The sequence below is a fragment of the Phyllobates terribilis genome, unplaced genomic scaffold (genome assembly GCF_046119375.1).
Source record: "Phyllobates terribilis strain yellow unplaced genomic scaffold, ASM4611937v1 Scaffold_4__5_contigs__length_816908805, whole genome shotgun sequence".
In the NCBI taxonomy this organism is placed as follows: Eukaryota; Metazoa; Chordata; class Amphibia; order Anura; family Dendrobatidae; genus Phyllobates; species Phyllobates terribilis.
The window spans coordinates 35,585,150-35,612,580 of NW_027362764.1; the positions used below are offsets into that span (position 1 = coordinate 35,585,150).

At 41.0% G+C, this 27,431-nt stretch overlaps 1 protein-coding gene across 2 annotated transcripts in view; it reads left to right on the forward strand.

The window, feature by feature from the left end:
- Positions 1-27,431, forward strand: part of CRHR2 (corticotropin releasing hormone receptor 2) — a 544,351-nt gene that overhangs the window by 409,917 nt on the left and 107,003 nt on the right. For both annotated transcript variants that reach the window (XM_073677250.1, XM_073677249.1), the window contains one exon: positions 4,316-4,469. In XM_073677250.1, coding sequence (XP_073533351.1) covers positions 4,316-4,469 — 154 coding nt within the window. The remainder of the gene's footprint in view (positions 1-4,315; positions 4,470-27,431) is intronic.

Below are 27,431 nucleotides of genomic sequence, written 5' to 3' on the forward strand. Positions count from 1 at the left end.
TAAAATCCTTCTATACAGAACTTCGCTCTATTTTGGCTCTCCAGTCACATCCAGAGCTGCATTCAGAATCCCGCTCTGTTTTAGTTCCTTTGGATGTTCTGTTGCACTACTACATTGATGATGTAGTGGATACAACAGGAACTGCGAGGGATGTGTCTGTGATCCCAGGGGTAGCGAACAGATTTGGAAAGCAGCTCTGGGTGTGACTAGACACAATGTAACTCTAGATCAAGGCATAAATAAACGGAACGATATATATTCTGATTGATTTACACATATAAGAGCTGCAGTCACATTCACTAACCGATTGTGACTGCAGCTCTGGATGTGACTAGAGTATAGGGAAACAATGTAACTCTGGACTTGTACTTAGTACAAGGTAAATGATATGTTCTGATTTATTTACACCTGGATTGTTTTTTTAGTATCAGGAATAGCGCGCGCTGATGACGTTAGATCGCTCCTCTGTTGTTCTCCTCCCGGATTTCAGTCCCTCTTGACAAATTCAGAAGTTTCCACTTTACAAATTATCTCATCTCCAATCAATCGAAATACATTTTCTGAAGCTGAAGATTCTCATTGACACCGAATGTATAATTAAAATCCACATTCATTTCTTTAGGAGAATGCAAAAAGTGATTATTAACCCTTTTATTAATCCAAACCAGTCCGTCTCCTGCAGTATCTCTTGTCCCAGCACTTTTTGCCCCCCCTTGTCATACATAAAAGGGGCTTTGGGGAGGTACTGGCTCCTTAGGGTGATGAGTTGTGTTTGGCATGGAAAAATATGGAAATTAGCCAAACTAAGTACACCTACCAGCTTCACAGATTCCTTCACTTTTTTTTTTTTTCAAGCTGCCCATCTGAACTTTACCCCATAACTATATCGCTATAATTTAGGATTTCCTTTTTTTGCCATGTCTATATACAGTTTCCTTCACTGTTTTTATTCCCTTTCAGAAACTAAGCTTTAAAATGTTCAACAACAAGGACAACAACAACAACAACAACAACAACTCTCCATGCAGCACAGACCTTTAAAATGCAAATTAGCTTTCCAGCAGTGAAAAACAATAATCTCACTAGTGCCACCTATGGGCAGCTATCCCAAAAGTCAACACCTGACCCCTTTAAAAGCCTTGCAGCTCATGTTGGAAAGCTCGTTAAAGGGTCCGCCAGGTCTCTACTTCTATTAGGTGATGTCAGCATGATAGATTTTCTTCCTCAGGGAGAAAGCTAATTTGCATGTTGTATAAAGGGCTGAACCAGACTGGTGCAGCACAGAGAGGCAGTCTGTTGTATAGCAGAATATTTTCTATATGTATATATAGATCACTGATATGGTCACTGAGTCAGCCAAGTGGTTGTAAGGAAGCATGAACTCGCGGAGCTTAGACTGCTGCTGAGCAGGTTATATTATATCTAAACCTATACCATCAGCATACAGCAGTAATGTAATGTGAACAGGTGCTTAGATGTACAGTGCACCCTTAAAGGGACATGCTTTTTTAATTTTGAGGGAAGGACTACACCTTCTCTGATGATTGCTTGATATCAGCAGGGAAAGTTGCATCTGACCCGCCATGTAGCATTTTACTATGAATAATTAAAGAAATGGACGTCTCCAAAATGACTAGTTATGCAGAGTTCACAAGATCAGACGCCATTCTTATATGCTCATAAAGGGAATGTGTGATTAGAAAACCCAAGAAAGGTAAATGATCCAGCTCCCAGTGTATATAAAAAACATCACATTTTATTTAATCCGTAAAAAAGTGAAAAAATATACATACTGGTACTTTGCAAAAGGTTGAAGTGAATAACCTGCGTAAAAATAACAGCTATTGTTTGAATCAGGCTTTTGTGTGAGATGTTTTTTGTTTATTATTTGGCAAAATTTCTTTTTCAAATTACAATCTTTATTAAAAGTAAAAATGTGAAATATTGCAATTCTGACACCGGCCAATGGGGCTTTTTCAGACTCTAACTTTCTAACTTCCTGTACTTTGAGGAAATGCACATATATATTAGCAGCAATGAACAGACTCTGACCCTTTCTTTTGTATTGAAGTGTCTAATGAGAGTGTGAAAAGATCATTGTGAAGGGAGAGGGAGGAGATGAGAGGTGACATCGCCTATTCTTAATCCTGTGTTATCAGTCATCGTAATCCTGTCTCTGATGATAATGAGTCTGCTGAAAACGCTTCCTGAAAGGATAGGAAGTATAAATATTCTTAGTGACCAGTATGAAAATTGCAGCATATATATATATATATATATATATATATATATATATATATATATATACTAGCTATGAACCCGTTCTACACCCGGGTGGCGAGCATTTATATTAGTATATTGTCTCCATCCTGGTATGTGCTGCTCCCATCCTGCACCCCTATCCTGTCGTATTTTATATATATATTCAGTAGAAAGTGGCTGGATTGCTCCGCTGACGTATTTTGTTGCGGGATTGCTCTGCTGATGTATTTTGTTGCTGGATTCCTCCGCTGACGTATTTTGCTGCGGGATTGCTCTGCTGACGTATTTCGTTGCCTGATTGCTCCGCTGCCGTATTTCGTTGCGGGATTGCTCCGCTGACTTATTTCGTTGCCTGATTGCTCCGCTGACGTATTTCGTTGCGGGATTGCTCTGCTGACGTATTTCGTTGCCTGATTGCTCCGCTGCCGTATTTCGTTGCGGGATTGCTCCGCTGACTTATTTCGTTGCCTGATTGCTCCGCTGACGTATTTCGTTGCGGGATTGCTCCGCTGACGTATTTTGTTGCTGGATTGCTCCGCTGACGTATTTCGTTCCTTTATTGCTCCGCTGACGTATTTCGTTGCCTGATTGCTCTGCTGACGTATTTCGTTGCCTGATTGCTCCGCTGACGTATTTCGTTGCCTGATTGCTCCGCTGACGTATTTTGTTGCGGGATTGCTCTGCTGACGTATTTCGTTGCTGGATTGCTCCGCTGACATATTTCATTGCGGGATTACTCCGCTGACTTATTTCGTTGCGGGATTGCTCCGCTGACGTATTTCGTTGCCTGATTGCTCCGCTGCCGTATTTCGTTGCGGGATTGCTCCGCTGCCGTATTTCGTTCCTGGATTGCTCCGCTGACGTATTTTGTTGCGGGATTGCTCCGCTGACGTATTTTGTTGCTGGATTGCTCCGCTGACGTATTTCGTTGCTGGATTGCTCCGCTGACGTATTTCGTTGCCTGATTCCTCCGCTGACGTATTTCGTTGCCTGATTGCTCCGCTGACGTATTTTGTTGCTGGATTGCTCCGCTGACGTATTTCGTTGCCTGATTGCTCCGCTGATGTATTTTGTTGCTGGATTGCTCTGCTGACGTATTTCGTTGCCTGATTGCTCCGCTGACGTATTTCGTTGCCTGATTGCTCCGCTGATGTATTTCGTTGCTGGATTGCTCCGCTGATGTATTTCGTTGCTGGATTGCTCCGCTGATGTATTTCGTTGCTGGATTGCTCCGCTGATGTGTTTCGTTGCTGGATTGCTCCGCTGACGTATTTTGTTGCCTGATTGCTCCGCTGATGTATTTCGTTGCGGGATTGCTCCGCTGACTATTCTATATGTAATATGCATATATAGTGCCCTCTATAAACATACTGTATATATATATATATATATATATATATATATATATATATATATATATATATATATATATATATTTGTGGAATATATATTTTTTTTTAATACAGAGACTGGAGGCTTTTACATGATGCAGGAGAAAGCTTGAAAATGGCGGCGAAGTGTTGGCGTACGTTATTTTTTATTTAAATAATCAATGATGTCATGAGAGAGCGGGGAGGACCGTGGCACCTGCGCAGTCTGCGCCATCAGCCGCCATTTTGTTGAAGACACACTGCAAGTGTGTCTTCAATGTGTCTATTGAAGACACACTTGCAGTGTGTCTTCTATAAAATGGAGCCAGATAGCGCTATGCGCATGCGCCGATTCCGACGGCGCATTCATCTCTCGGCTAGCAGCCAGAAGACACAGAGTGGTCTCCCGGATAGGTGAGTTTTTAGGGGTCCGGAGATCGCTTTATGTGTTCAGTGTTTACCCATACTGCGATCTCCGGGGCCACAATCCTCATCCTAAACTCCTCGTTTAGGATGTGGTTGCGTTCCTTTGTGGGGTCCAGACTGCGCAGGTGCAGTCAATACATGTAACAGAAAAATCTGATTCACACAGTAAGTCATTTTCTGACAACACATTCCCTGTATTATATTGTATTATATTATATTATATTGTATTATATCCTAGATCTCTCTTTGTTTTTCAGATTTGGTGTCGATGCATCACAACTATTTACAATTACTTTGTGGTGACTAACTTTTTCTGGATGTTCGTTGAAGGTTGCTACCTCCATACGGCCATAGTGATGACTTACTCTACAGACAAACTGCGCAAGTGGGTCTTCCTTTTTATAGGATGGTGTAAGTAGGAGCTTTACTTTTCTGAATGTGTAATATATATGGGAAAATAAATAACTTTATTATAATTTTTGGGGTGCCGGCAATTTTTTCCACTATCTAAAGGATCTGGTCGATGGTCCTGGGCTCGCTCCTATTTTCTGCTGTTATGGTGCTGCTTCTGCTTTTTTAATAGCATATACAGTTGTATGAAAAAGTTTGGGCACCCCTATTAATCTTAAGCTTAATGTTTTATAAAAATTGGTGTTTTTGCAACAGCTATTTCAGTTTGATATATGTAATAACTGTTGGACACAGTAATGTTTCACCTTGAAATGAGGTTTATTGTACTAACAGAAAATGTGCAATCTGCATTCAAACAAAATTTGACAGGTGCATAAGTATGGGCACCTCACCAGAAAAGTGACATTAATAGTTAGTAGATCCTCCTTTTGCAAAAATAACAGCCTCTAGTCGCTTCCTGTAGCTTTAAATGATTTCCTGGATCCTGGATGAAGGTATTTTTGACCATTCTTCTTTACAAAACAATTCCAGTTCAGTTAAGTTTGATGGTCGCCGAGCATGGACAGCCCTCTTCAAATGATCCCACAGATGTTCAATGATATTCAGGTCTGGGACTGGGATGGCCATTCCAGAACATTGTAATTGTTCCTCTGCATGAATGCCTGAGTAGATTTGGAGCAGTGTTTTGGATCATTGTCTTGCTGAAAGATCCAATCCCTGCGTAACTTCAACTTTGTCACTGATTCTTGAACATTATTGTCAAGAATCTGCTGATACTGAGTCGAATCCATGCGTCCCTCAACTTTAACAAGATTCCTGGTGCCGGCATTGGCCACACAACCCCAAAGCATGATGGAACCTCCACCAAATTTTACTGTGGGTAGCAAGTGTTTTTCTTGGAATGCTGTGTTTTTTTGCTGCCATGCATAACTCCTTTTTGTATGACCAAACAACTCAATCTTGGTTTCATCAGTCCACAGGACCTTCTTCCAAAAAGAAATTGGCTTCTCCAAATGTGCTTTTGCATACCTCAGCCGACTCTGTTTGTGGCGTGCTTGCAGAAACGGCTTCTTTCGCATCACTCTCCCATACAGCTTCTCCTTGTGCAAAGTGCGTTGTATAGTTGACCGATGCACAGTGACACCATCTGCAGCAAGTTGATGCTGCAGCTCTCTGGAGGTGGTCTGAGGATTGTCCTTGACTGATCTCACCATTCTTCTTCTCTGCCTTTCTGATGTTTTTCTTGGCCTGCCACTTCTGGCCTTAACAAGAACAGTCCCTGTGTTCTTCCATTTCCTTACTATGTTCCTCACAGTGGAAACTGACAGGTTAAATCTCTGAGACAGCTTTTTGTATCCTTCCCCTGAACAACTATGTTGAATAGTCTTTGTTTTCAGATCATTTGACAGTTGTTTTGAGGAGCCCATGATGCCATTCTTCAGAGGAGATTCAAACAGGAGAACAACTTGCAAGTGGCCACTTTAAGTAGCTTTTCTCATGATTGCATACACCTGGCTATGAAGTTCAAAGCTCAATGAGGTTACAAAACCAAAAAAAGTGCTTTAGTAAGTCAGTATAAAGTAGGTAGGAGTATTTAAAACAAGAAAATCATAAGGGTGCCCATACTTATGCACCTGTCAAATTTTGTTTGAATGCAGATTGCACATTTTCTGTTAGTACAATAAACCTCATTTCAAGGCAGAAACATTGCTGTGTCCAACAGTTATTACATATATCAAACTGAAATAGCTGTTGCAAAAACACCAATTTTTATAAAACATTAAGCTTAAGATTAATAGGGGTGCCCAAACTTTTTCATATAACTGTACATAGATATGCATATAATGTATGTATTTACATATATAAGTAAAATAGATATAAAATGTTTACACACCCCTGTTATGATGCCTGGTTTTTGTAATGTAAAAATTTCATACCAAGAAGAATGATTTCAGATCTTTTGCTGGCCAATGCTGTACAAATCCATTGAGAAACAAACTTTTCGTATGAAAACAGAAAAATAAAGAACTAAACTAATGTGCTTGCATAAATATATATATTTATATATAAATCTACATATCGCAAAAAGAAATCCAACTCGCCTATATTCAATTCAGCTTGTGCAGTTAATCTTGGGCGGTGCATGGAATGATGTGTCGGCAGCAAGCAGGAGAAAAAAAAGGTTGGAATCCTGCATCACATTCATGAATAAAAATCTTACATGTTTCGAACTGAAAGGTTCTTAATCATAGTGCTATCAGTAAGAACCTTTCGGCTCGAAATGCGTAAGATCTTCCCTAATTCATACCTTACCTTCCTTGTAAGGATTTTAATATGATTTAATAAAGAAAATATTTTTTATTCATGAACGTTGTGATGAATGGCAGCAGAGAGATCCCGCAGAATCCCACCGCTGCCACCACTTGTGATGAATGGCAGCAGAGAGATCCTGCAGAATCCCACCGCTGCCACCACTTGTGACGGGTCCACACCTTTCGACACCCGCCTGACGTCACAATTACGTCAGACGGAACACGTGATACGGATCAGCCCTTTGCACCAATGTGACGTTCCGCACCCCCTCGGGGACGTGTAAGGTCAGATTGGTACAGTTCTACACAGACAACCTCTGTCCACACAGGTACAGGAAGGCACCGGGAGTGAGAAGAGGTGGCCCACTCAGTCACTGATGTGACACCACACTCGCTCACACCACTGACAGGCCCTTCCACTAGTTTCAGTGAAGCAGAACCTTGTCGACCTGGTAGAGCTGTCACCAGTTTCAATTAGATATAAGTCCCCGGACCATTAACGGAAATTATATCGGGCCTGAAACCCGCCCCGGTAGCATGAGGATTAAGCCGAATAACGGACGTGTGGATTTGTGGATCGAGATAAAAGAGCAGCCCAAGGTTAAATTATATATTTAATTGCCTTAATGGCACACTAGACATGACACTATATACATAAAGGTTATACATACATAATGGTCAGAGATGCACACGCAATAGTAGTGGTACAAAAGGTATAAGCAGATATTAAGAGTCAGTTACCTGTTGATGGAAGGCCTGGATGGTGGGGGAGGGGCTGTCACATGGGAGGCTTGTGGTCCCTTTTTGTTGCAGGACTTCTCCCACACGACATGTCTTCCCGACTTCCCAGGAAAAAAGACACTGAGCTATGGCTGCTAGAGCTCTTAACCGCTCTGGGTCACTCCCCCTCCTGTCCCCTGGCTGGACCTAAATCTCCACCCCTGGTCCCTCTCAGCTAAAAACTCCAAAAACTAAAATGGGCTGTACTTCTTTAATAGATGGTCCTAGGGAACCGGTTCTGGTGTCATCGGATCCAGCTGGGCCCCAGCTACGCGGAGAGACAAAACACAGTGGCTCTAAGGGCTTTCGAAAGGCTGTGCCATGTATCTCCCTATCCCTACGTGCTAAACTGTATTGGAAGCTAGGATGACATTCTTCATGTTCGGGTGGTTCAAAAAATCTATTTGGTGTATCACTGGGATGTATCTTCTTTCCATAACTCGGTATTGAATTATAGTATCTGACACAAAGGAAGCCGCATAGCTCGGGTCCACAGGGGGCCTTCCTGTAGTAGCTCTACAGCTGCTGGTGGGGGGTTTGTCACTCAGTGTCCCTCAGCCCCCTCCCCTCTGCTTGCTGCAAAAGTGTCTGGTTACAGCTGTACACTGTAGATCTGTATAATTTCCCACCAAACAGGACACAATGATTGACTTGGGATTATATCTTCAGTATTCTTCACAGACGTGATGCTGGATTCCAACCTTTTTTTTTTTTATCCACAGTATGTACAGTACAGACCAAAAGTTTGGACACACCTTCTCATTTAAAGATTTTTCTGTATTTTCATGACTTTGAAAATTGTACATTCACACTGAAGGCATCAAAACTATGAATTAACACATGTGGAATTATATACTTAACAAAAAAGTGTGAAACAACTGAAAATATGTCTTATATTCTAGGTTCTTCAAAGTAGCCCCCTTTTGGTTTGATGACTGCTTTGCACACTCTTGGCATTCTCTTGATGAGCTTCAAGAGGTAGTCACCGGAAATGGTTTTCACTTCACAGGTGTGTCCTGTCAGGTTTAATAAGTGGGATTTCTTGCCTTATAAATGGGGTTGGGAACATCAGTTATGTTGTGCAGAAGTCTGGTAGATACACAGCTGATAGTCCTAGTGAATAGACTGTTAGAATTTGTATTTTGGCAAGAAAAAAGCAGCTAAGTAAAGAAAAATGAGTGGCCATCATTACTTTAAGAAATGAAGGTCAGTCAGTGCGAAAAATTGGGCAAACTTTGAAAGTGTCCCCAAGTGCAGTTGCAAAAACCATCAAGCGCTACAAAGAAACTGGCTCACATGAGGACCGCCCCAGGAAAGGAAGACCAAGAGTCACCTCTGTTTCTGAGGATAAGTTTATCCGAGTCACCTGCCTCAGAAATCGCAGGTTAACACCAGCTCAGATTAGAGACCAGGTCAATGCCACACAGAGTTCTAGCAGCAGACACATCTCTACAACAACTGTTAAGAGGAGACTTTGTGCAGCAGGCCTTCATGGTAAAATAGCTGCTAGGAAACCACTGCTAAGGACAGGTAACAAGCAGAAAAGACTTTTTTGGGCTAAAAAACACAAGGAATGGACATTAGACCAGTGGAAATCTGTGCTTTGGTCTGATGAGTCCAAATTTGAGATCTTTGGTTCCAACCACCGTGTCTTTGTGCGACGTAGAAAAGGTGAACGGATGGACTCTACATGCCTGGTTCCCACCGTGAAGCATGGAGGAGGAGGTGTGATGGTGTGGGGGGGCTTTGCTGGTGACACTGTTGGGGATTTATTCAAAATTGAAGGCATACTGAACCAGCATGGCTACCACAGCATCTTGCAGCGGCATGCTATTCCACCCGGTTTGCGTTTAGTTGGACCATCATTTATTTTTCAACAGGACAATGACCCCAAACACACCTCCAGGCTGTGTAAGGGCTATTTGACCAAGAAGGAGAGTGATGGGGGGCTACGCCAGATGACCTGGCCTCCACAGTCACCAGACCTGAACACAATCGAGATGGTTTGGGGTGAGCTGGACCGCAAAGTGAAGGCAAAAGGGCCAACAAGTGCTAAGCATCTCTGGGAACTCCTTCAAGATTGTTGGAAGACCATTTCCGGTGACTACCTCCTGAAGCTCATCAAGAGAATGCCAAGAGTGTGCAAAGCAGTCATCAAAGCAAAAGGTGGCTACTTTGAAGAACCTAGAATATAAGACATATTTTCAGTTGTTTCACACTTTTTTGTTAAGTATATAATTCCACATGTGTTAATTCATAGTTTTGATGCCTTCAGTGTGAATGTACAATTTTCATAGTCATGAAAATACAGAAAAATGTTTAAATGAGATGATGTCTCCAAACTTTTGGTCTGTACTGTATATGTAGACTTTTTTAAGTGAGTTAGCACAGACAATATTTCCTATAAAATTGAGATAAGCACTTAAAATCAGGAGAAATTTGGTCAGATTACCAAAGTTCGAATAGTGTTCCTTTGATGTTGTAAATGTACATTTTCAGCATGTTACAAATCCAACTTTCTATTACGGAGATAAGTGCTGTGTGATAATGCACTCCGTTTCCCATGGAAAGTGTTTTTGTTTCTTTTATTTGCAGTTCTTATTTGTTTTTTTGTTCAGTTGCCATCTCAGTGTGTTGGGGGCCAATAGATTGATGTCATACACTACAGTTCAAAAGTTTGGGGTCACCCAGACAATTTTGTGTTTTGCATGAAAACTCATACTTTTATTTATCAAATGAGTTGCAAAATGATTAGAAAATATACTCCAGACATTAACAAGGTTAAAAATAATGATTTTTATTAGAAAGAATAATTTTCTCCTTCACACTTTGCTTTCGTCACAGAATGCTCATTTGCAGCAATTCCAGCGTTGCCGACCTTTGGCATTCTAGCTGTTAATTTTCTGCGGTAATCTTGAGACATTTCCCCCCATGCTTCCTGAAGCCCCTCCACAAGTTGGATTGGCTTGATGGTCACTTTTTGCGTACCATACGGTCAAGCTGCTCCCACAACAGCTCAATGGGGTTGAGATCTGGTGACTGCGCTGGCCACTCCATTACAGATAGAATACCAGCTGCCTGCTTCTTCCCTATAGTTCATGTATAATTTGGAGGTGTGCTTTGGGTCATTGTCCTGTTGTAGGATGAAATTGGCTCCAATCAAGCGCTGTCCACAGTGTATGGCATGGCGTTGCAAAATGGAGTGATAGCCTTCCCTATTCAAAATCCCAATTACCTTGTACAAATCTCCCACTTTACCAGCACCAAAGCAACCCCAGACCATCACATTACCTCCACCATGCTTGACAGATGGCGTCAGGCACTCTTCCAGCATCTTTGCAGTTGTTCTGCGTCTCACAAATGTTCTTCTGTGTGATCCAAACACCTCAAACTTTGATTCGTCTGTCCATAAAACTTCTTTCCAATCTTCCTCTGTCCAATGTCTGTGTTCTTTTGCTCATATTAATCTTTTCCTTTTATTAGCCAGTCTCAGATATGGCTTTTTCTTTGCCACTTTGCCCTGAAGGCCAGCATCCCGGAGTCGCCTCTTCCCTGTAGACGTTGACACTGGCGTTTTGCGTGTACTATTTAATGAAGCTGCCAGTTGAGGAGCTGTGAGTCGTCGATTTCTCACACTAGAGACTCTAATGTCCTTGTCTTGTTGCTCAGTTGTGCAGCGGGGCCTCCCACTTCTCTTTCTACTCTGGTTAGAGACTGTTTGTGCTCTCCTCTGAAGGGAGTAGTACACACCGTTGTAGGAAATCTTCAGTTTCTTGGTAATTACTCGCATGGAATAGCCTTCATTTCTAAGAACAAGAATAGACTGTCGAGTTTCACATGAAAGTTCTCTTTTTTTGGCCATTTTGAGAGTTTCATAGAACAAACAAATGTAATGCTCCAGATTCTCAACTAGCTCAAAGGAAGGTCAATTTTATAGCTTCTCAAATCAGCCAAACTGTTTTCAGCTGGGCTAACATACTTGTGCAAGGGTTTTCTAGGGTTTTCTAATCATCCATTAGCCTTCTTACACAGTTAGCAAACACAGTGTACCATTAAAACACTGGAGTGGTGGTTGTTGGAAAAGGGCCTCTATACACCTATTTAGATATTGCAATAAAAACAAGACGTTTGCAGCTAGAATAGTCATTTACCACATTAACAATGTATAGAGTGCATTTCTGATTCATTTAATGTTAGCTTCATTGAAAAAAAATGTGCTTTTCTTTAAAAAAATAATGAAATTTCTAAATGACCCCAAACGTTTGAACGGTAGTGTACATAAAGTGAGCTGTTCCCATGCAACAATATAGTGTATGTCGGGTAGATCGCCTAGGTGGAATGGTGCCCTTTGATGTTTCGTATACCTTATGGCAACACAATAAACAGTCCTCTTAGTCATTTCTGTGGTATGTCCTCTTATATATAAAGTGAATGAGTTGGTCTTTCAGTTAGAGTAATATTTTTTAGAAACTCAATATATCATGCAATTACTTATTGACTGTTGACTTTAAAAAGTAAATTTTTAAAAAGCATTTGTGAAGTTATGACTTATTGTGATAGACTCACCTTATTTTGCTTCCTTTTCTCCAATTCTCCGTGCTGAAAGTGCTGATTTGACTGCTTGTTTATGCTCTTAGAGCAGCTGATTTACCTGCTTTGTTTATGCTCTTAGAGCAGCTGATTTACCTGCTTTGTCTATGCTCTTAGAGCAGCTGATTTACCTGCTTTGTTTATGCTCTTAGAGCAGCTGATTTACCTGCTTTGTTTATGCTCTTAGAGCAGCTGATTTACCTGCTTTGTTTATGCTCTTAGAGCAGCTGATTTACCTGCTTTGTTTATGCTCTTAGAGCAGCTGATTTACCTGCTTTGTTTATGCTCTTAGAGCAGCTGATTTACCTGCTTTGTCTATGCTCTTAGAGCAGCTGATTTACCTGCTTTGTTTATGCTCTTAGAGCAGCTGATTTACCTGCTTTGTTTATGCTCTTAGAGCAGCTGATTTACCTGCTTTGTCTATGCTCTTAGAGCAGCTGATTTACCTGCTTTGTTTATGCTCTTAGAGCAGCTGATTTACCTGCTTTGTTTATGCTATTAGAGCAGCTGATTTACCTGCTTTGTTTATGCTATTAGAGCAGCTGATTTAGCTGCTTTGTTTATGCTCTTAGAGCAGCTGATTTACCTGCTTTGTTTATGCTCTTAGAGCAGCTGATTTACCTGCTTTGTTTATGCTCTTAGAGCAGCTGATTTACCTGCTTTGTTTATGCTCTTAGAGCAGCTGATTTACCTGCTTTGTCTATGCTCTTAGAGCAGCTGATTTACCTGCTTTGTTTATGCTCTTAGAGCAGCTGATTTACCTGCTTTGTTTATGCTATTAGAGCAGCTGATTTACCTGCTTTGTTTATGCTATTAGAGCAGCTGATTTAGCTGCTTTGTTTATGCTCTTAGAGCAGCTGATTTACCTGCTTTGTTTATGCTCTTAGAGCAGCTGATTTACCTGCTTTGTTTATGCTCTTAGAGCAGCTGATTTACCTGCTTTGTTTATGCTCTTAGAGCAGCTGATTTACCTGCTTTGTCTATGCTCTTAGAGCAGCTGATTTACCTGCTTTGTTTATGCTCTTAGAGCAGCTGATTTACCTGCTTTGTTTATGCTCTTAGAGCAGCTGATTTACCTGCTTTGTTTATGCTCTTAGAGCAGCTGATTTACCTGCTTTGTCTATGCTCTTAGAGCAGCTGATTTACCTGCTTTGTCTATGCTGTTAGCGCAGCTGATTTACCTGCTTTGTTTATGCTGTTAGCGCAGCTGATTTACCTGCTTTGTTTATGCTCTTAGAGCAGCTGATTTACCTGCTTTGTTTATGCTATTAGAGCAGCTGATTTACCTGCTTTGTTTATGCTCTTAGAGCAGCTGATTTACCTGCTTTGTTTATGCTCTTAGAGCAGCTGATTTACCTGCTTTGTTTATGCTATTAGAGCAGCTGATTTACCTGCTTTGTTTATGCTCTTAGAGCAGCTGATTTACCTGCTTTGTTTATGCTCTTAGAGCAGCTGATTTACTTGCTTTGTTTATGCTATTAGAGCAGCTGATTTACCTGCTTTGTCTATGCTCTTAGAGCAGCTGATTTACCTGCTTTGTCTATGCTCTTAGAGCAGCTGATTTACCTGCTTTGTCTATGCTCTTAGAGCAGCTGATTTACCTGCTTTGTTTATGCTATTAGAGCAGCTGATTTACCTGCTTTGTTTATGCTATTAGAGCAGCTGATTTACCTGCTTTGTTTATGCTATTGGAGCAGCTGATTTACCTGCTTTGTTTATGCTCTTAGAGCAGCTGATTTACCTGCTTTGTTTATGCTCTTAGAGCAGCTGATTTACCTGCTTTGTTTATGCTATTAGAGCAGCTGATTTACCTGCTTTGTTTATGCTATTAGAGCAGCTGATTTACCTGCTTTGTTTATGCTATTAGAGCAGCTGATTTACCTGCTTTGTTTATGCTCTTAGAGCAGCTGATTTACCTGCTTTGTTTATGCTCTTAGAGCAGCTGATTTACCTGCTTTGTTTATGCTATTAGAGCAGCTGATTTAGCTGCTTTGTTTATGCTCTTAGAGCAGCTGATTTACCTGCTTTGTTTATGCTCTTAGAGCAGCTGATTTACCTGCTTTGTTTATGCTCTTAGAGCAGCTGATTTACCTGCTTTGTTTATGCTCTTAGAGCAGCTGATTTACCTGCTTTGTCTATGCTCTTAGAGCAGCTGATTTACCTGCTTTGTTTATGCTATTAGAGCAGCTGATTTACCTGCTTTGTTTATGCTCTTAGAGCAGCTGATTTACCTGCTTTGTCTATGCTGTTAGCGCAGCTGATTTACCTGCTTTGTTTATGCTCTTAGAGCAGCTGATTTACCTGCTTTGTTTATGCTCTTAGAGCAGCTGATTTACCTGCTTTGTCTATGCTCTTAGAGCAGCTGATTTACCTGCTTTGTTTATGCTGTTAGCGCACCTGATTTACCTGCTTTGTCTATGCTATTAGAGCAGCTGATTTACCTGCTTTGTCTATGCTATTAGAGCAGCTGATTTACCTGCTTTGTTTATGCTCTTAGAGCAGCTGATTTACCTGCTTTGTCTATGCTGTTAGCGCAGCTGATTTACCTGCTTTGTTTATGCTGTTAGCGCAGCTGATTTACCTGCTTTGTCTATGCTATTAGAGCAGCTGATTTACCTGCTTTGTTTATGCTCTTAGAGCAGCTGATTTACCTGCTTTGTTTATGCTATTAGAGCAGCTGATTTACCTGCTTTGTCTATGCTATTAGAGCAGCTGATTTACCTGCTTTGTTTATGCTCTTAGAAAAGCTGATTTACCTGCTTTGTTTATGCTGTTAGCGCAGCTGATTTACCTGCTTTGTCTATGCTATTAGAGGAGCTGATTTACCTGCTTTGTCTATGCTATTAGAGCAGCTGATTTACCTGCTTTGTTTATGCTATTAGAGCAGCTGATTTACCTGCTTTGTTTATGCTATTAGAGCAGCTGATTTACCTGCTTTGTTTATGCTCTTAGAAAAGCTGATTTACCTGCTTTGTTTATGCTGTTAGCGCAGCTGATTTACCTGCTTTGTCTATGCTATTAGAGCAGCTGATTTACCTGCTTTGTCTATGCTATTAGAGCAGCTGATTTACCTGCTTTGTTTATGCTCTTAGAGCAGCTGATTTACCTGCTTTGTTTATGCTCTTAGAGCAGCTGATTTACCTGCTTTGTCTATGCTCTTAGAGCAGCTGATTTACCTGCTTTGTCTATGCTCTTAGAGCAGCTGATTTACCTGCTTTGTTTATGCTCTTAGAGCAGCTGATTTACCTGCTTTGTTTATGCTCTTAGAGCAGCTGATTTACCTGCTTTGTTTATGCTCTTAGAGCAGCTGATTTACCTGCTTTGTTTATGCTCTTAGAGCAGCTGATTTACCTGCTTTGTTTATGCTCTTAGAGCAGCTGATTTACCTGCTTTGTTTATGCTCTTAGAGCAGCTGATTTACCTGCTTTGTTTATGCTCTTAGAGCAGCTGATTTACCTGCTTTGTTTATGCTCTTAGAGCAGCTGATTTACCTGCTTTGTTTATGCTCTTAGAGCAGCTGATTTACCTGCTTTGTTTATGCTCTTAGAGCAGCTGATTTACCTGCTTTGTTTATGCTCTTAGAGCAGCTGATTTACCTGCTTTGTTTATGCTCTTAGAGCAGCTGATTTACCTGCTTTGTTTATGCTCTTAGAGCAGCTGATTTACCTGCTTTGTTTATGCTCTTAGAGCAGCTGATTTACCTGCTTTGTTTATGCTCTTAGAGCAGCTGATTTACCCTCTTTGTTTATGCTCTTAGAGCAGCTGATTTACCTGCTTTGTCTATGCTGTTAGCGCAGCTGATTTACCTGCTTTGTTTATGCTATTAGAGCAGCTGATTTACCTGCTTTGTTTATGCTGTTAGCGCAGCTGATTTATCTGCTTTGTTTATGCTGTTAGCGCAGCTGATTTACCTGCTTTGTTTATGCTCTTAGAGCAGCTGATTTACCTGCTTTGTTTATGCTCTTAGAGCAGCTGATTTACCTGCTTTGTTTATGCTCTTAGAGCAGCTGATTTACCTGCTTTGTTTATGCTGTTAGAGCAGCTGATTTACCTGCTTTGTTTATGCTCTTAGAGCAGCTGATTTACCTGCTTTGTTTATGCTATTAGAGCAGCTGATTTACCTGCTTTGTTTATGCTCTTAGAGCAGCTGATTTACCTGCTTTGTTTATGCTATTAGAGCAGCTGATTTACCTGCTTTGTTTATGCTCTTAGAGCAGCTGATTTACCTGCTTTGTCTATGCTATTAGAGCAGCTGATTTACCTGCTTTGTTTATGCTCTTAGAGCAGCTGATTTACCTGCTTTGTTTATGCTCTTAGAGCAGCTGATTTACCTGCTTTGTCTATGCTGTTAGGGCAGCTGATTTACCTGCTTTGTTTATGCTATTAGAGCAGCTGATTTACCTGCTTTGTTTATGCTGTTAGCGCAGCTGATTTACCTGCTTTGTTTATGCTGTTAGCGCAGCTGATTTACCTGCTTTGTTTATGCTCTTAGAGCAGCTGATTTACCTGCTTTGTTTATGCTATTAGAGCAGCTGATTTACCTGCTTTGTTTATGCTCTTAGAGCAGCTGATTTACCTGCTTTGTTTATGCTCTTAGAGCAGCTGATTTACTTGCTTTGTTTATGCTATTAGAGCAGCTGATTTACCTGCTTTGTCTATGCTCTTAGAGCAGCTGATTTACCTGCTTTGTCTATGCTCTTAGAGCAGCTGATTTACCTGCTTTGTCTATGCTCTTAGAGCAGCTGATTTACCTGCTTTGTTTATGCTATTAGAGCAGCTGATTTACCTGCTTTGTTTATGCTATTAGAGCAGCTGATTTACCTGCTTTGTTTATGCTATTAGAGCAGCTGATTTACCTGCTTTGTTTATGCTCTTAGAGCAGCTGATTTACCTGCTTTGTTTATGCTCTTAGAGCAGCTGATTTACCTGCTTTGTCTATGCTCTTAGAGCAGCTGATTTACCTGCTTTGTCTATGCTCTTAGAGCAGCTGATTTACCTGCTTTGTCTATGCTCTTAGAGCAGCTGATTTACCTGCTTTGTCTATGCTCTTAGAGCAGCTGATTTACCTGCTTTGTTTATGCTCTTAGAGCAGCTGATTTACCTGCTTTGTCTATGCTCTTAGAGCAGCTGATTTACCTGCTTTGTTTATGCTCTTAGAGCAGCTGATTTACCTGCTTTGTTTATGATCTTAGAGCAGCTGATTTACCTGCTTTGTTTATGCTCTTAGAGCAGCTGATTTACCTGCTTTGTTTATGCTCTTAGAGCAGCTGATTTACCTGCTTTGTTTATGCTCTTAGAGCAGCTGATTTACCTGCTTTGTTTATGCTCTTAGAGCAGCTGATTTACCTGCTTTGTCTATGCTCTTAGAGCAGCTGATTTACCTGCTTTGTCTATGCTGTTAGCGCAGCTGATTTACCTGCTTTGTCTATGCTCTTAGAGCAGCTGATTTACCTGCTTTGTCTATGCTGTTAGGGCAGCTGATTTACCTGCTTTGTTTATGCTATTAGAGCAGCTGATTTACCTGCTTTGTTTATGCTGTTAGCGCAGCTGATTTACCTGCTTTGTTTATGCTGTTAGCGCAGCTGATTTACCTGCTTTGTTTATGCTCTTAGAGCAGCTGATTTACCTGCTTTGTTTTTGCTATTAGAGCAGCTGATTTACCTGCTTTGTTTATGCTATTAGAGCAGCTGATTTACCTGCTTTGTTTATGCTCTTAGAGCAGCTGATTTACCTGCTTTGTCTATGCTCTTAGAGCAGCTGATTTACCTGCTTTGTTTATGCTCTTAGAGCAGCTGATTTACCTGCTTTGTCTATGCTCTTAGAGCAGCTGATTTACCTGCTTTGTCTATGCTCTTAGAGCAGCTGATTTACCTGCTTTGTCTATGCTCTTAGAGCAGCTGATTTACCTGCTTTGTTTATGCTCTTAGAGCAGCTGATTTACCTGCTTTGTCTATGCTCTTAGAGCAGCTGATTTACCTGCTTTGTTTATGCTCTTAGAGCAGCTGATTTACCTGCTTTGTTTATGCTCTTAGAGCAGCTGATTTACCTGCTTTGTCTATGCTCTTAGAGCAGCTGATTTACTTGCTTTGTTTATGCTCTTAGAGCAGCTGATTTACCTGCTTTGTCTATGCTCTTAGAGCAGCTGATTTACCTGCTTTGTTTATGCTATTAGAGCAGCTGATTTACCTGCTTTGTTTATGCTCTTAGAGCAGCTGATTTACCTGCTTTGTTTATGCTCTTAGAGCAGCTGATTTACCTGCTTTGTTTATGCTCTTAGAGCAGCTGATTTACCTGCTTTGTTTATGCTCTTAGAGCAGCTGATTTACCTGCTTTGTCTATGCTCTTAGAGCAGCTGATTTACCTGCTTTGTTTATGCTCTTAGAGCAGCTGATTTACCTGCTTTGTCTATGCTCTTAGAGCAGCTGATTTACCTGCTTTGTTTATGCTCTTAGAGCAGCTGATTTACCTGCTTTGTTTATGCTCTTAGAGCAGCTGATTTACCTGCTTTGTTTATGCTCTTAGAGCAGCTGATTTACCTGCTTTGTTTATGCTCTTAGAGCAGCTGATTTACCTGCTTTGTCTATGCTCTTAGAGCAGCTGATTTACCTGCTTTGTTTATGCTATTAGAGCAGCTGATTTACCTGCTTTGTTTATGCTCTTAGAGCAGCTGATTTACCTGCTTTGTTTATGCTCTTAGAGCAGCTGATTTACCTGCTTTGTTTATGCTATTAGAGCAGCTGATTTACCTGCTTTGTTTATGGTCTTAGAGCAGCTGATTTACCTGCTTTGTTTATGCTCTTAGAGCAGCTGATTTACCTGCTTTGTTATGCTATTAGAGCAGCTGATTTACCTGCTTTGTTTATGCTCTTAGAGCAGCTGATTTACCTGCTTTGTTTATGCTCTTAGAGCAGCTGATTTACCTGCTTTGTTTATGCTCTTAGAGCAGCTGATTTACCTGCTTTGTCTATGCTGTTAGCGCAGCTGATTTACCTGCTTTGTTTATGCTGTTAGCGCAGCTGATTTACCTGCTTTGTTTATGCTATTAGAGCAGCTGATTTACCTGCTTTGTTTATGCTCTTAGAGCAGCTGATTTACCTGCTTTGTTTATGCTCTTAGAGCAGCTGATTTACCTGCTTTGTTTATGCTCTTAGAGCAGCTGATTTACCTGCTTTGTTTATGCTCTTAGAGCAGCTGATTTACCTGCTTTGTTTATGCTCTTAGAGCAGCTGATTTACCTGCTTTGTCTATGCTCTTAGAGCAGCTGATTTACCTGCTTTGTCTATGCTCTTAGAGCAGCTGATTTACCTGCTTTGTTTATGCTCTTAGAGCAGCTGATTTACCTGCTTTGTTTATGCTCTTAGAGCAGCTGATTTACCTGCTTTGTTTATGCTGTTAGCGCAGCTGATTTACCTGCTTTGTTTATGCTCTTAGAGCAGCTGATTTACTTGCTTTGTTTATGCTCTTAGAGCAGCTGATTTACCTGCTTTGTTTATGCTCTTAGAGCAGCTGATTTACCTGCTTTGTTTATGCTCTTAGAGCAGCTGATTTACCTGCTTTGTTTATGCTCTTAGAGCAGCTGATTTACCTGCTTTGTTTATGCTCTTAGACCAGCTGATTTACCTGCTTTGTTTATGCTCTTAGAGCAGCTGATTTACCTGCTTTGTTTATGCTCTTAGAGCAGCTGATTTACCTGCTTTGTTTATGCTCTTAGAGCAGCTGATTTACCTGCTTTGTTTATGCTCTTAGAGCAGCTGATTTACCTGCTTTGTTTATGCTATTAGAGCAGCTGATTTACCTGCTTTGTTTATGCTCTTAGAGCAGCTGATTTACCTGCTTTGTTTATGCTCTTAGAGCAGCTGATTTACCTGCTTTGTTTATGCTCTTAGAGCAGCTGATTTACCTGCTTTGTTTATGCTCTTAGAGCAGCTGATTTACCTGCTTTGTCTATGCTCTTAGAGCAGCTGATTTACCTGCTTTGTTTATGCTATTAGAGCAGCTGATTTACCTGCTTTGTTTATGCTCTTAGAGCAGCTGATTTACCTGCTTTGTCTATGCTATTAGAGCAGCTGATTTACCTGCTTTGTTTATGCTATTAGAGCAGCTGATTTACCTGCTTTGTTTATGCTCTTAGAGCAGCTGATTTACCTGCTTTGTTTATGCTCTTAGAGCAGCTGATTTACCTGCTTTGTTTATGCTCTTAGAGCAGCTGATTTACCTGCTTTGTTTATGCTCTTAGAGCAGCTGATTTACCTGCTTTGTTTATGCTCTTAGAGCAGCTGATTTACCTGCTTTGTTTATGCTCTTAGAGCAGCTGATTTACCTGCTTTGTCTATGCTCTTAGAGCAGCTGATTTACTTGCTTTGTTTATGCTCTTAGAGCAGCTGATTTACCTGCTTTGTTTATGCTCTTAGAGCAGCTGATTTACCTGCTTTGTCTATGGTCTTAGAGCAGCTGATTTACCTGCTTTGTCTATGCTCTTAGAGCAGCTGATTTACCTGCTTTGTTTATGCTATTAGAGCAGCTGATTTACCTGCTTTGTTTATGCTCTTAGAGCAGCTGATTTACCTGCTTTGTTTATGCTCTTAGAGCAGCTGATTTACCTGCTTTGTTTATGCTATTAGAGCAGCTGATTTACCTGCTTTGTTTATGGTCTTAGAGCAGCTGATTTACCTGCTTTGTTTATGCTCTTAGAGCAGCTGATTTACCTGCTTTGTTATGCTATTAGAGCAGCTGATTTACCTGCTTTGTTTATGCTCTTAGAGCAGCTGATTTACCTGCTTTGTTTATGCTCTTAGAGCAGCTGATTTACCTGCTTTGTTTATGCTCTTAGAGCAGCTGATTTACCTGCTTTGTTTATGCTCTTAGAGCAGCTGATTTACCTGCTTTGTTTATGCTCTTAGAGCAGCTGATTTACCTGCTTTGTTTATGCTCTTAGAGCAGCTGATTTACCTGCTTTGTTTATGCTCTTAGAGCAGCTGATTTACCTGCTTTGTTTATGCTCTTAGAGCAGCTGATTTACCTGCTTTGTTTATGCTCTTAGAGCAGCTGATTTACCTGCTTTGTTTATGCTCTTAGAGCAGCTGATTTACCTGCTTTGTTTATGCTCTTAGAGCAGCTGATTTACTTGCTTTGTTTATGCTCTTAGAGCAGCTGATTTACCTGCTTTGTCTGTGCTCTTAGAGCAGCTGATTTACCTGCTTTGTTTATGGTCTTAGAGCAGCTGATTTACCTGCTTTGTTTATGCTCTTAGAGCAGCTGATTTACCTGCTTTGTTTATGCTCTTAGAGCAGCTGATTTACCTGCTTTGTTTATGCTCTTAGAGCAGCTGATTTACTTGCTTTGTTTATGCTCTTAGAGCAGCTGATTTACCTGCTTTGTCTATGCTCTTAGAGCAGCTGATTTACCTGCTTTGTCTATGCTCTTAGAGCAGCTGATTTACCTGCTTTGTCCATGCTCTTAGAGCAGCTGATTTACCTGCTTTGTTTATGCTATTAGAGCAGCTGATTTACCTGCTTTGTTTATGCTCTTAGAGCAGCTGATTTACCTGCTTTGTTTATGCTCTTAGAGCAGCTGATTTACCTGCTTTGTTTATGCTCTTAGAGCAGCTGATTTACCTGCTTTGTTTATGCTCTTAGAGCAGCTGATTTACTTGCTTTGTTTATGCTCTTAGAGCAGCTGATTTACCTGTTTTGTTTATGCTCTTAGAGCAGCTGATTTACCTGCTTTGTTTATGGTCTTAGAGCAGCTGATTTACCTGCTTTGTTTATGCTCTTAGAGCAGCTGATTTACCTGCTTTGTTTATGCTCTTAGAGCAGCTGATTTACCTGCTTTGTTTATGCTCTTAGAGCAGCTGATTTACCTGCTTTGTTTATGCTCTTAGAGCAGCTGATTTACCTGCTTTGTTTATGCTCTTAGAGCAGCTGATTTACCTGCTTTGTTTATGCTCTTAGAGCAGCTGATTTACCTGCTTTGTTTATGCTCTTAGAGCAGCTGATTTACCTGCTTTGTTTATGCTCTTAGAGCAGCTGATTTACTTGCTTTGTTTATGCTCTTAGAGCAGCTGATTTACCTGCTTTGTCTATGCTCTTAGAGCAGCTGATTTACCTGCTTTGTTTATGCTCTTAGAGCAGCTGATTTACCTGCTTTGTTTATGCTCTTAGAGCAGCTGATTTACCTGCTTTGTTTATGCTCTTAGAGCAGCTGATTTACCTGCTTTGTTTATGCTCTTAGAGCAGCTGATTTACCTGCTTTGTCTATGCTCTTAGAGCAGCTGATTTACCTGCTTTGTCTATGCTCTTAGAGCAGCTGATTTACCTGCTTTGTCCATGCTCTTAGAGCAGCTGATTTACCTGCTTTGTTTATGCTATTAGAGCAGCTGATTTACCTGCTTTGTTTATGCTCTTAGAGCAGCTGATTTACCTGCTTTGTTTATGCTCTTAGAGCAGCTGATTTACCTGCTTTGTTTATGCTCTTAGAGCAGCTGATTTACCTGCTTTGTCTATGCTCTTAGAGCAGCTGATTTACCTGCTTTGTTTATGCTCTTAGAGCAGCTGATTTACCTGCTTTGTCTATGCTCTTAGAGCAGCTGATTTACCTGCTTTGTTTATGCTCTTAGAGCAGCTGATTTACCTGCTTTGTCTATGCTCTTAGAGCAGCTGATTTACCTGCTTTGTTTATGCTCTTAGAGCAGCTGATTTACCTGCTTTGTTTATGCTCTTAGAGCAGCTGATTTACCTGCTTTGTTTATGCTCTTAGAGCAGCTGATTTACCTGCTTTGTCTATGCTATTAGAGCAGCTGATTTACCTGCTTTGTTTATGCTCTTAGAGCAGCTGATTTACCTGCTTTGTCTATGCTCTTAGAGCAGCTGATTTACCTGCTTTGTTTATGCTGTTAGCGCAGCTGATTTACCTGCTTTGTCTATGCTCTTAGAGCAGCTGATTTACCTGCTTTGTTTATGCTCTTAGAGCAGCTGATTTACCTGGTTTGTCTGTGCTATTAGAGCAGCTGATTTACCTGCTTTGTCTATGCTATTAGAGCAGCTGATTTGAGCTGCAGCTTTACCATAATTCCATACTCCGGTGTGAGCTTCTCTGCTCCCCTCCAATGTGCTCAGACAGGGAGAGTGTTTGTAAATGGTGTCTTAGCCCTTAGGAGGGGAGCAGAGAAGCTCACAGAGGAGTACGGATTTTGGTTAGAAAATATACCAGAAAATAATCGGCACCAGGTATATCAGACAAAGACAGATGAAGAAATTACATATGTCCTCAATTACAATGAAGTAAAAAACATACAAATAAAAAATTAAGAAAAGTGAATGAATTTAAAAAAGCTCACACAAACACATATTTTGTTCCAAATCCCAATATGTAACACACTTAATTGGTATCGCCAAGATCATAACAACCAGTACAATAAAATGATTGCATCATCCTTAATGATCGGTTTATACTGTAAAAAAAGAAAAAAAATCTTTGCAAGAATTGTGTTTTGTTTTTTTTTTTACATATTTTTGCCAAAATATAAATGAATACAAATTCAACACAGGAGAAACAAAAGGGCTATGCAATGCATTTTTGTACGCCATAATCATCAACATTAACAGAAATAAACACGTGAAATAGATCACTCTGTGTGTAATGACTCTATATAACATATGAGTTTCACTTTTTCTATTGAAGAACTGAAATAAATTAACTTTTTGATGATATTCTAATTTAGTGAGATGCACCTGTATATACAGAGCGTGACACAATGAGACTATGCTCAGAGAAAGTGTATGGATCTATGCACTTGGGAAAGCACTGCACCACTATTTTCTGCATGAATCCCCAAAATCGAGCAATTAACTTTATTACAAAACTTATCTGTTAGAGTTTCTCAAGGATAACACCGGGGAGATCACGCAATATCTCACCGTTGCCGTCACTCTGTCAGGATGTCGTCAGGGATTCGCGAGCACACGATCCAGACTACTCATTACACAGCTATCGGCAAGCGAGCAGAAAGCGTGTGGCGTCACACCTCCGGATTCCAACGCATGGAATATATGTACACGCCCCGTACAGTTACTGCCAGCTTCACGATAGCCCAATTATTATTATTCGCTGCAACCACCGTCCAGATTTGAAATATAATACAGGCCTGGGCGGACGCCTGCGTTCTGGTAAAGAGGATTACAGAAGAAACTTACTGTAGAGTTTGCAGGGACGAATCAGTAAAGCTGGAGGCGGGGCTCCCCGATTTGATTTGAGCGTTATCGAACGCGATCAGTTGCTTATAGTATCTATACCCCCTGGCAAAGAATGCTCATCTATCCTCTTTTATGCCTAAGGGAAGATCTGCCCACACTCCCCCTGTGCTGACATCATGGGGCTGAACTCTAGCCTGCACATTTTATTTAAGATATCTGTTTTTCAGGATAACTTATCACTGGTTGATCCCAGAAACCCAAAAGTGATACCATATTTTATATTATGAGTTTACCTTCATTTAGAGACCACACATGGCATAGCTGTGATCTGTTATTCAGGTGCCCTTGCGCTACAGCTCCCCGGAGGGGCTTACGGCTACGAAAAAATAAGCATCTTGTTCCTTGGCTGACCCTGTCACTAAAAATATGGGTCCCCCTATTATCAGAATTATGGAACTTGAGCTATTCCATATTTAGTATCAGTGCTGGGCGTCCTGGGACCCTCTATTAAATCCCCTTATTCGTCCTGTGAAGCAAGCTTCAACAGCTACATGTAAATTGATCGAAAGCCGGTGTCTAATCATCCCCTGCCGCTGCCAGGGAGAAAGACCCTCGCATTTTAATTAGGTTATAGCTTTACAAGTCACTTCTCCTTTAGGTGATAATTTGCAGAGAGACAGATGCTGGACTGTCAGCTCTTCTGTTGTGTGGATAAGGGAGGGGTGAGAGGCAAGAGGGGTTTGGGAAAAATGGTTATTATTTTCTCAATATGTCCCTGACATTATCAAAATTACATTTCCAGTTGAAAAAAGAAAAAAATAAATATAAAGAAAAGTTTAGTTACTCTTTAAGCACTTTAATTGTTGTGTTACTCATTGATCGCTAAATTGTGCTCCTCTTTGGGCAGAATACGGTGGAGTTTTTGGCCATTATACTTTGGTATTCTTTGAGCACAAAACTCTGTTTCTTATTAATTATTATATTGTGTTTTGCTTCCAGCACTATACTTTGGTATTATTTGAGCACAATACTGCATTTTATTGATTATTATATTGCTGGGGTTGAATGAGCATAATATGGCAAGGAGGTGGGGGCTTAAACAGAATAATCAGCCAGGTATTCTAGATGTAACATCGGTCGACGGGAACCGTCATCAGAACTCAGGTAATGTAAAATCATCACAATTATGTAGGCAAATCAACCATGGGATTGTCCCAGCCTTGCGTCAGGGTCACCTGGGGAACACGACAGCCCCCAGTATCCTATCTGACATAGGACTGCATATCATGTAGCACATGCCGGCACTAAGAATCTGCAGGAATAACTGTTCACTTAAGGTACAGTACATCTCACCGCGGCTCCATCATATCCGCCTGAAGAAATGGACCAGATCCAAAATTATTTTTATATAATTGAGCTCAGTTGGCGCCTTCAAGGTAAAGTACATTTGTGAAGCACATTAAGCATTTCGATTCTGGCGTAACACGTCGTATTAGGAAATTGTTTTATGGCGCACAATAAAATTGAAAACTATAATAACGGTCTCAGGAAACACGGGATTCACTTATGTTTACGTACTGCAGTTAAGACAGATAAAGGCAAATTAATAAAGGGAGAATATGTGCTTTAGATATTAGGGACAAGCAGGGGATATATAGGGGCAGCACAGGTCCCTCTGTCATTGGGGGTGTACACTTGTCGCCTTCATACTAGCTGCCCCTATAACTCATTATGGTTGTCAGTAGAGATGAGCGAACCCAAACTTAAAAGATCGGACAGCTACTGTCCGGTGCTAAATGCCGAATATGGACTTTCCCCAGAAGTCCGTTGAAATGTTTGAAGTTCCTGGGAAAGAGAGAGAATTTTCCAACTCAAAGTCCGGGTCCCAATTGGTTTCAATGGGGTTTGGGTTCTGGTTTATGTTCGGGTATAGTTCTGGTACTGGAACCGAATTTTAGAATAAAGTTTGGGTTGGTTACCAGAACCCGAACTTCCATGGGTCCACTCATCCCTAGTTGTCAGGTTGGGTAGTCCAGCCCCAGGACAATCACTAATTATCCTACTTCATATCATCTAATCAATCCTCCGTGAGTGAAACACAGATAAGTGCAAGCACAAAGTAAAGATACAATAGTGGAGCTCCTGAGCCATGACCAGTATTACTTTAGGTCAGGTTGTGTTCTCAGTCTAATAATGCTACTATTGACCACCTTGTGAAGTGAATTCTCTAAGCCACAGGTCAGGGTGAAGAGCACAGACCGAAGGCTATGACACAGTAGGTAGGACTTACCAAATGGCATCTGGCACAATGAGGTTCAGGATAGCAGGCAGACAAGTAGAGAAGGAAACACCAAAGTCAGAAGTGACTCACAGGAACAGAAGACATATATTGAATTCAGGACTCAAAGCAGTCTTAGTAGTGTGAACAGTTCCAGAGAGGAGTTTGTTATGCTTACAGCAGACAAAGGGTCAATCAGCAAACAAATAGATAACCACAGGCAGCAATGGTGAACAGGCAAACTTGTTCATAGAGAGGAATCACTCTGATTCAGCAACATTGTAATGTGAACAAGTCCAAGAGATAAGTTTGTTATGCTAACAGCAGATGAAGGTTTAGTTGCAGGTCTGAGCCAGGAATTAAATACAGATTGTAGAAACAAACAGGAGTTTGCAGAGAATTAGGGAGGTTGACTCCAAAACAGAAGGTAAGCGAACACAATGCGACTTAATGATCAGACACACATGAGTGTCAGAGTTGGCCTTAAAAGTCTTTGGGTCATGATTAGTGATGAGCGAGCATACTCGCAAGTACTCGGTACTTGCCCGAGCATCTCAGTACTCTAGATGCTCGGAGCTCGTCGAGTACTTGCAAGATGCTCGGGCGGATGCTCGGGTCTCCTCCCTGCATGTTTGGCGCTCTTTAGAGCGCCAATCAACATGCAAGGATTGCCAGCCACTCACTGTAATGCCGCAGCCATGGTGGTTGTGGGCATTACAGTGATTGGCTGGCCACACAGCGTCATCAGGTGTATATCAGACCTGGCGCCGCCATGCTCGTCAGTCTACTCCGCAATCAGGCAGTGTAGGGA